We start from the raw sequence: 9128 nt of genomic DNA, 5'->3' as shown, positions 1-9128 counted from the left end.
CATTTCGTCCAAATGTTGGCACAAACATTTGGTTCAAATGTTTGATGTTGGAACTATTTTGTCACATAACTTCTCATACTTTTAAATGTAATAGTACAAAATAAAGTCCGTTTCCATATTTCAATACAAAAAAATAGACTTCGAAAAGAAGATTTTAGCACTATTTTGTATTTGACTGCAAATAAATAGATCGAACATTCTAGAATACATTTAATATTACTTGTTTGAGGAAATTGTTTATACAGCGTGTTCGTAAATTGTTATAACAACGAAAATAATATATTGCGTGTGATTTTGTAAGCAAGTGCCATGAGAAGTGCTTTATAGTGCGTTATGTTGGAAAAGTTTCTGTATGTCTGTTCATTTAGATCTGTTATATTTATTAACTTAAAAAAAATATATATATATAGAAAAATTAATTTCTCTATCTATATCTGACAACTTTTATAAAAACATTAATGATTTTTCCATTGCAAAAAATATGGAAACAAAATATATATATATTTAATATCATAAGCTGGCAAATGAGCGAGCAGCCACCTGAAATCGCCGAAATAGCGAAATAATATGCGTATGGGTTGCCTACCTTTAATCGATGGAGGAGGAGATGCACAGAAAGATAATATTTTCCCTTTCCATGCATCCTCTCATCCGGAAAGTCCACTTCCACTTCCCATCCTTTTCTTATAAGAAAAAGGGTGGGAAGGGAAAGAGGACTAAATTAGGCCTCCGGAAATCGCACTCAGAATAAATTAATTACCTTTATGAACAGATATACAGTTATGTTATAAGGAGAGTTATATTTATATATCTATATATAGTATTTAAAGCCTTAACAGCCTTATTAATTATATATATTAACCTCTATCCGATCCCTAAAGAAATAGCATTATGAAAAAACTATACCTGCCTAAAATAGAAAAAAAGTAAGTGAAACCAATTTACTTGCATTTAAATTACAAAAATGTGAAATATACATTTAGCGTTCAGTCTGTTTATTGTTCAGGATGATTCAAAAATGATAAATATATTATTTTTGTATGAGTGAGAGAATATATTAAATATGACATAGTGATAGTGTGATATGTAATTTAAATAATAATAATTTTATTAATTTAGTAACATGCTGTAGCTATTCCTAACTTGTGTTTGCTTCTGTATGTACTCCATTGTTTATTATTTACACTTTTGTTTTTTTTTATGTAAGTTTTATTTATTCTAATAAACTTTTTTTTTCTATTTGTGTTTTGTTTCTTTTTTACTTTTTTCTCATTAAATTTAAAATTAAGAAGTTGTCAAGGAAGTTTCAACTCGGCCTAAAAAGTAATCAAACTGTAGAAGTGCTTACAAAAATAAGTAACTTTATATTCGTAGTGTAGGTTACCATTTTTAATACACAAAGTTAGTCCTAAATTCATTAAACTTAAGATTTCTTTTTATTTTTAATCTATAGTAGCTATAGTATAGCTTGTGATGTGTCGCACGATAGTCTGAAATGTTTAGAGCTTTAATAATTTATCTGCAATAAATAAATATACATTATTCTTTTAATCTGTTGTTTTATTTATATTAAAGGTTTATTGAAGGCAACATTTTACCTTAGCTATTTTTGGATAATAATTAAATCAATATTACTATTTATTTACCTTTCATATCGTTCTGTCCGACAATATAACTGAACAAATACAGTCGCCAGGACACCGTCTTTATTTAAAAAAAAATAAAAAGTAGCTTATGGTATGTTCTTCTTTAAGGCCATATTCTACATGTATGCCAAATTTCATAAAAATACGTTGTGCCGTTCCGGAGATGTTTTCTTACAAACATCCATTCATCCATTAAAACTATCTAATTTATAATATTAGTAAGATGTCCTGTGATGTTTATATGATAAATATTAACATTCAACGAAGACAAAATTTAAACGAAGCGTCGTGACTTCTAAAAGAGATCGATCGACGACCGACACGACTGTGCGACGTTGCCGGCCCGCGTCCCGCGCATTCCGTCCGCAGCCGCCATTCCGGCGTCCCGCCATGTCGAGTGCGGCGCTATGTTGTTCACACAAAAGTTAGATCTCAAACTCATACAACTCGTTAGAGAAAATCCTGTTCTCTACGATCACAATAATGCTAAATACATGGACTGCAACGCCCGCGAGGTCGCCTGGCACAAGATCGGAGACGAACTGCAAAACCCCGGTGAGTAGTGACTTTTATACAATACGATTTACCGTATGGTACACAGTCCCCTACTATGACGCAAACTCGAAGTCAATCATTCGAGTTGCAACTTCCTAGCTTATGATGGTATATTTGTTAAAGAATTACAAATATTAACTTATAATCATTTATTATTTTTTAATTATTGAAATAAATTAACATTAATTTACTGTAAGATTTTTGTACTGAAATATTTAACTTATTCTTAATAACAAGTTTACTAGGGCGGAATTTTTTAATTTATAGTTTCAAATCTAACTATCTTATATTCCAGCCGCCGACTGTAAAGTGAGATGGATCAATATAAGAGACGTGTATCGACGCATTTTAAAGAAAAAAATTAGCGACTCGGAGCCACGAAAAAGGTATAAATATGAAAATGAACTCGCCTTTATGAGACCGTTTTTCAAGGAAGTCAGAGCACCAATTTTCGATTATGAGTCAGACACCAACAATGAGCAAGTTAGTAATGATTGTTACGATGAAGGACCTCCTAGCGATACAGAAGATGACACTCCGATTACAAAGTTGAAAAGAAAAAAATCATCTAAATCTAATTCTAAAAAGAAAAAGGCGAACAGATACGAGGAAGAAGAACAAATGAGCGTGTCTCTGAGTGAAGTAACTACGCCCGTTTGCGATTTTGATAGATCGGATCCTGTGGATTCATTTCTCTTGAGCATTGGAGCTACATTAAAAACGTTTTCGCCTTATCATTTGAATATAGCTAAGACTAAAATATTTAACGTGGTGCAAGAACATGATTTGCAACAGATCGTGGAGAAAAAACGCTCTGAAGAATCTATTGCCGATACATCACAAAAATATTCAGATTACACGCACTAACTGTAATATGGAAGTAGGATATGATTCTCAGTAATGAAAATTCATTGCATTTATTTTGGTATCTTGTAAATCAAATTCAAAAGTAACCCAAATAAAATAAAAAAGTTAATTTATAATGTTTGCAAGGAGGGTGACAGAGGAACAGTGATGGTATATGTACGAAATCAAATAAACCTGATTTACTTTATCTGTTTGTGACGATAGATTTGATATGTTTGTGCTAGAAGATAATTAAAAATAAAAATATAGAAAATGATTAGAATATTACCCATGGTTTTTAAATTAAAATTTATATTTAATTATAGGTGTACTTATGTCCGACTTACTATATGTAACACACAATTTCTTCGACCATTCTCGGATTATAAATAATATATTCGAAATTAAGAGTGAAAATGGTTCGAGTTTACGAACACATGGTAAAGACCAAAACCATTTAGGGTCATGATCGGCGAAGATAGACGCGCAAACTGTAGAAACATTTAAATTGAAAAATGAAGGCGAATAGGAGGAAGGTTTTACTAGAGAGATATTTACTTTGGTCGTTTTGTTTTGGGTGATTAGTTATTTTGCCATTTATTTTAATCAGGCGCTTTTAAATTCATTAGTTGATTGCGAAATATTCTGGATAAGACATGATATAATTTAACTGTATGCGAAATCCATTAATTGTAAATGAAGGCACATGTAAAGTTTTATATATAATATTATTTTAAAACTTAAAGATCGCTAAATTTTTCAGTAAATTTTTCTGTAGTTTTTTTTTCTTAAATCGTAACAATGGTATTCAGTAATAACAATAACTATTCCCATTAAATAAAGTTTAAATTTCTCAAAATCGTAATGTCTAAATCGTAAATAATAAAGTTGTCATGCTCCGGAAACCGCTTTTCTCAATGTTATTAGTATTTTGGATCATCGTTGTAATTGAAACATTATGTACATTTTGTTATTCATTTCAAACTAGTCTGGAAGTTTCTACATAATCAATATGTAAATGTTTAAATCCACTGAAGTATTGTACTTTGTATAGCGCATTTAATTATTGGTTACATTTGGTTATTGACCTCAACCAAATACGATAAGGTTATTACAAAGTATTTAAATTAGTACAGTTATATAGAGTGTAGTTTCAAATCAATGATTCTCCTAAATATAAACAATTTTAAGATGAATTAAAAGCTCAACGTGGTTGAAAAGGCAAAAAAAAACGTTTCGTAACATCAAAATGTCAGAACCCGTTGCGTCGTGTCGTCACACGTCACGCAGGCATGTCGGGTCGAGCCAGTCGCGTCCCCCTCTCGTCCGTCTCGTGCCCCGCTCGCCAGCGCGACCTGCTCTCGCAGCGTGACGTACGTTTACATGGCAAAAACACTTGCAAATTTAAACATTAAGACTTTAGTGTTATTTAAATTCTAGTAATAAGTTATAGTTCAATAATCAATTTGTTGTCTAGTAGGTATAAAATTTAAATCACGTTCACAGATTTATGTTATTCGTTAAAAATATTTATGGGGTCCAATATCAGTAATTATGTATAGGATTAAGATATAATAATTATATCTTATCCTAAACGATAAATGACATAGAAATGCGACCGCTTAACATTCAAAAATGACGATAACAAAGTAAAAAACATTTTAATGATTTATAGGCGTTTTGTACAAAAATAGTTAAAGTCATTCCAACTCGGCTAAAATGAAAATGGCATAGTTCCCTACTGAACGATTGATATAATTAAGTATATTAATTTTATAACTATTATATATAATTATTGATAACAGCATTAATTGTAAACATAACAATTAATTAATTCAGTTTACAGTAAAATAATGGCAGTGATACAGCCGCTGTGACACGCGGCCGAGTCGTGTGACGGACGCGGCGACGTTGCCGCTCCGAGCACGACGCCGCGCCGCCGCCGGCCAGTGCCGCGCGACGCGTCCGGCGCGACATCGCTCCCTTCTCTTGCTGGCAAATTAAACCGTTCCAAATAAATAATATTTCGACCTCTTTTGGCTTTCAAACTTATTTATAATGCCTCTACCGTTTAATAAAAGTTTAGATTTGAAATTAATTAAGTTAGTGAAAGAAAATAATATTCTATACAATTCGAAACATGCTAAATATTTGGACTTTGATTCGAGAGAAGTCGTCTGGCAGAAAATCGGAGATGCGCTCGGCAGACCTGGTGAGTTAAGACGTTTTATTAATGTTCTATAATAAATTATTGTATTTTGAACTTAATTTACACTGGAATAAAAGCTATATTTGCGTGTTTTCTCGATATGTAAGTTCTAATATATTGCATACGATTTTGAACTGCAAAAGACTGTTATACTAGAAATGTGCCTATATTTATTTGAAAAACTACGTTTAAATCTAGCAATATTTATTCAGATTGTTTTGCATATTTTTTATAGTAAGTTTGATGTTAGATTACACTATTTAATAACAAAAGCAAATTGAACATTTTAAAGTGACAAACAAAATTCAAATACGCATAATAACTTCCAATCATTATTTGTCTGTTCCAGCTTTGGTGTGCAAGTCTCGTTGGATCAACATGAGAGACATGATGCGTCGGAAAGTGAGAGACCGTCTCCGGAATCCAAACCAACGCGTTTACAATTACAAATATGAGGAGGAACTATCCTTCATGCTGCCGTACTTCAAAGATTCTACAACAACAAGCGAAGAGTACACCAGCTTCTTAGAAACCAGTGCTGAAGATTGTGATATAGAAATGCCGGCCGAAGTATTCGTTGATGGTACGGAATTCGAAAGTGACAGAGACATGAAACCAAATATAACAACAATGAAAAGAAAAGAACAGGAACATCATGAAATATACCAAGATTTAAACCCAGCGGACCCTTTGGATGTGTTTTTAATAACTATTGGTACTACGTTAAGGAAATTTAGTCCGTATTACTTGAATCAGGCGAAGAGTAAAATATTCCAAGTGGTTCAGGATTATGAGCTGCAGCAGATTGTAAATAAAGATGACCAGCCTACTGATACTAATAGATAGAATTGCCTTTGTAATACAATGGTGTCGAACTTTTATTGCTGTTATTATGATTAAGGTTGCCAGGTTGGGAAACCTAACAACCGGACAGACCAATCGGTTTTACCAGACATTTGGGTAGAAAGCCCGGACTCCCAATCTACCTATGTCTTTAAACGGATGCCTGGCAACCCTAATTATGATTTAAGCTCATGTATAGTCCGGTAAACTTGTTTGGCTCGGTGATGGTGACGCTGTAAGTGACATTTTTGCACACCGGGTCAATTAAGTTCGCAGTACATAACGCTAAACTGTTTGTGGTTGTTAAAAGACTGAAAGAGTCTTAACAAAATACTCCTACTGCAATTTACGATTATCTGAAACGTCAAGATAATACTTTCTCGTAATAATAAAGTAATAAGTTAGTACATTCGTCTTAATTTAGTTTTTTAGTTAGTGATTATAAAAATGTGCAATGATTTTTGTTTGTTACAGTTCATTGATATGTTTACGTATATTTTTAGTTATTCATACAAAGAAATTGTCTGTGAAAACTGTTTCCTAGCTTGAAGAACTATTTTAATTGTAACGTTTATTATAATGTAAATATTGATAAATTTAATCTAAGACTAGAATAAATAACTTAATATTTTCACAATTTTATTACTGTTTTCTATAACTATTATTAATAAATATACCTATACAAAATTTTACCTTATTTTTGTTAATATAAATGCGTAAGTTTAGATGGATGGATGTTTGTTAGTCATCTTCCGACGGCTCAACGGATCTCGATGAAATTTGGCAAGGTAGTAGAACAAAGTCTAGAAGAACACATAGACATTAAGTTTTTTTTAAAAATTCCGCGTGGCTAAAGGCGCGGGTGACAGTTGGTTGATACAATAAAATAAATAAGTAAAATGCAAGAGGCGCCATCTATTGTTATTGCAGAACAAACTTGCTTTTATAAAACTTGTGTGTCGTTTTCTCTTGGTTCTACAAAAAATTGGCAACGCTGCCATCTTTATAATACTTCTGATATTGCTATATTCAGGGGGAGAGTCAAGTAACGTTCACTGGTTGAGTAAAAGTCCCCCTTGCTCAAAACGGGTAAAAGTGGCACTAATAAGTAATTTTGTTCGAAAATAGACCAATATTACTTTGACAAAGTTCCACCATACTCTATGAGAATTAACATTCTGCCAAAGACGTGGCATTATGGCCACAACCTTTGCCTTTTTAGATATAAAAAGACTCATGTGAAGTGAAGAGAATAGCGCGGGAAGATATCGAGATGTAATCCTCAATAGTGCTCAATAAAGTTATGTTGTAAATAATATTATATACTTATAACTAACTAGTTTTGTAAATTTCTTGCATCAGACTAGTCATTTTTTTTTTATTTATAGACGCATTAAGGAAATATGTGGTCAAAGACAAAATATATTAAAATACTTCAATAATCAAAAGCTCGGTAAATCAATGTGTAACTACTATTAAGGAAAATGTTTTGAGGAAATATTGAGTCTAGAAATATCTTGTGTGAATGACGCATTAAATATGTCTGATGCAAATTAAAAAAAAATAATAGTTATCTTGGAGGAATAAATTATAAGTAATTACTTTAAAGCTGTTATGAAATATTCGTTGATTTTGAAATTGGAACATACCTAAACAGAAACGAAAAGTTTAAGAACAAAACAAAAAGTAACGTTGAAAATTTCATTATGAAGTTTACAACTAGATGGCGTTGTTTTCATTCTTTAATGATGTTATTTTAAATCTTAATTAAGTCACGAAATACGGACTCCTGCCGTTATTTCTTCAGAATATAATATGAATATCCATTTTGACATATCGAAATTATTAAAATATTGGTATTCGATAACCAATACAGATAACGAATATAATTTCAATAATTAAAGGAAAAAAAATGTTGAATCAGTTACATTCATTCCAAATAAATAAAACAGGTTTTGCCTTTACGCAAATATACCGTTAAAGTTGTAAATTGTAAATTAGTCATGACTCAGAGACAAGATCACCGCACGGTCACCTTGTGGCAAAATAAACACCAAAACAAACACTTCGACGCATATTGTAACGTCAAAACCAATATTCTTGTTTGTTACCTTAATTTGTTTATACTTACGAGATAAATTTCTTAAAAACGGTTACACTGACATATAGTTGCAGATCCATCGGGGTTTTTACAGGACTGGATACGTGGGCGTGTCAGAGTGACATACGTTTTTAATTGATTTATAATAAGACCTTGATTGTAACTTTAGGTACCCAAAGTTTAGACAATTGGTTCTATGTTTTAGTAACTCCGATGCCGTGTCCTTGTTTGACGAGAATGTTTTGATAGTAAAACGAAACAATGAGAGGTTATTGTTAAGTTAATAGATAGATCACAGTCTGGCTGAATGCACCTCCATACAAGGTGTTCTTTTAATAAACAGGAAAAAATTCATGCAATATTTTATTTGTGACTAATTGTGATATGATGTCAATCAGGGTGACCATAAATTTCTCGTGACTCCTGATATTGTTATACTGATTTAAATATATGGAAAAATTGTTATTGGATAATATGTGCGTTTGCTGGAGGAAGAATGGTAAGATTAGCAGATTTGCAATACGACTAAATAGGTATTATTCATCTTGATTGCAAAATATTTTTATAATGGAATGCCTTGGTGATTCGTGGGTTTATCGACTGCATCGTCACATGAAGTGTGTAGTTTTCTGTCTTTAAAACAGACAAAGATGATACCTACCTACTATTTTCTAGTACATTTTCAAAAGCTAATATGAAAGTAATGAAATTAAATGTGTATGGTTACAAAGGTAGACAAAGAACAAAGAAAGTATGGATAGATTGTGTGAAAGAGTTTATGCGCAATAAGGTATTGAATTCAGATATGACGGCTGATAGAAATGAACGGAAGAGTTGGAGACAGAGCAGGATCATGGAATGTCCTAAATATTTATCACTTCATGGTGTTTGTACGGAATTCGGTCAGGAGGTAGCAGGATAAGCCGAC

The 9128-nt window shown here is 32.1% G+C and overlaps 3 protein-coding genes across 3 annotated transcripts in view; all 3 read left to right on the top strand.

Annotated features, from left to right (window-relative positions):
• The window catches only part of Vinc (vinculin), a 19968-nt gene extending 18384 nt beyond the window's left edge, over nucleotides 1-1584 (top strand). The window contains exon 21 of the mRNA XM_013319198.1: nucleotides 1576-1584. Coding sequence (XP_013174652.1) covers nucleotides 1576-1584 — 9 coding nt within the window. The remainder of the gene's footprint in view (nucleotides 1-1575) is intronic.
• A 431-nt stretch (nucleotides 1585-2015) lies between these two features.
• LOC106123124 (transcription factor Adf-1) lies at nucleotides 2016-3335 on the top strand. Its single transcript, XM_013319278.1, has 2 exons — nucleotides 2016-2201; nucleotides 2497-3335. The coding sequence occupies exons 1-2, from the start codon at nucleotides 2054-2056 to the stop codon at nucleotides 3066-3068; spliced, it is 720 nt and encodes a 239-aa protein (XP_013174732.1). The 5' UTR covers nucleotides 2016-2053; the 3' UTR covers nucleotides 3069-3335.
• A 1651-nt stretch (nucleotides 3336-4986) lies between these two features.
• Nucleotides 4987-6251, top strand: LOC106123125 (uncharacterized). The gene is made up of 2 exons (XM_013319279.1): nucleotides 4987-5259; nucleotides 5606-6251. Exons 1-2 carry the CDS (start codon nucleotides 5106-5108, stop codon nucleotides 6100-6102), a joined length of 651 nt encoding a protein of 216 aa, XP_013174733.1. The 5' UTR covers nucleotides 4987-5105; the 3' UTR covers nucleotides 6103-6251.
• The last annotated feature ends 2877 nt before the right edge of the window (nucleotides 6252-9128 follow it).

This window comes from Papilio xuthus, unplaced genomic scaffold, assembly GCF_000836235.2.
Source record: "Papilio xuthus unplaced genomic scaffold, Pxut_1.1 DF826159.1, whole genome shotgun sequence".
In the NCBI taxonomy this organism is placed as follows: Eukaryota; Metazoa; Arthropoda; class Insecta; order Lepidoptera; family Papilionidae; genus Papilio; species Papilio xuthus.
The sequence above is the reverse complement of the archived record's forward strand: the minus strand, read 5'-3'. Positions and strand labels throughout refer to the sequence as shown.

What these genes read in the sequence shown, in the direction of transcription:
- LOC106123125 (XM_013319279.1), top strand. Translation starts at nt 5,106, where the DNA reads ATGCCTCTACCGTTTAATAAAAGTTTAGATTTGAAATTAATTAAGTTA. An exon ending in AGATGCGCTCGGCAGACCTG is followed by an intron (nt 5,260 to 5,605) that starts GTGAGTTAAGAC and finishes TGTCTGTTCCAG; the next exon opens with CTTTGGTGTGCAAGTCTCGT.
- LOC106123124 (XM_013319278.1), top strand. Translation starts at nt 2,054, where the DNA reads ATGTTGTTCACACAAAAGTTAGATCTCAAACTCATACAACTCGTTAGA. An exon ending in AGACGAACTGCAAAACCCCG is followed by an intron (nt 2,202 to 2,496) that starts GTGAGTAGTGAC and finishes CTTATATTCCAG; the next exon opens with CCGCCGACTGTAAAGTGAGA.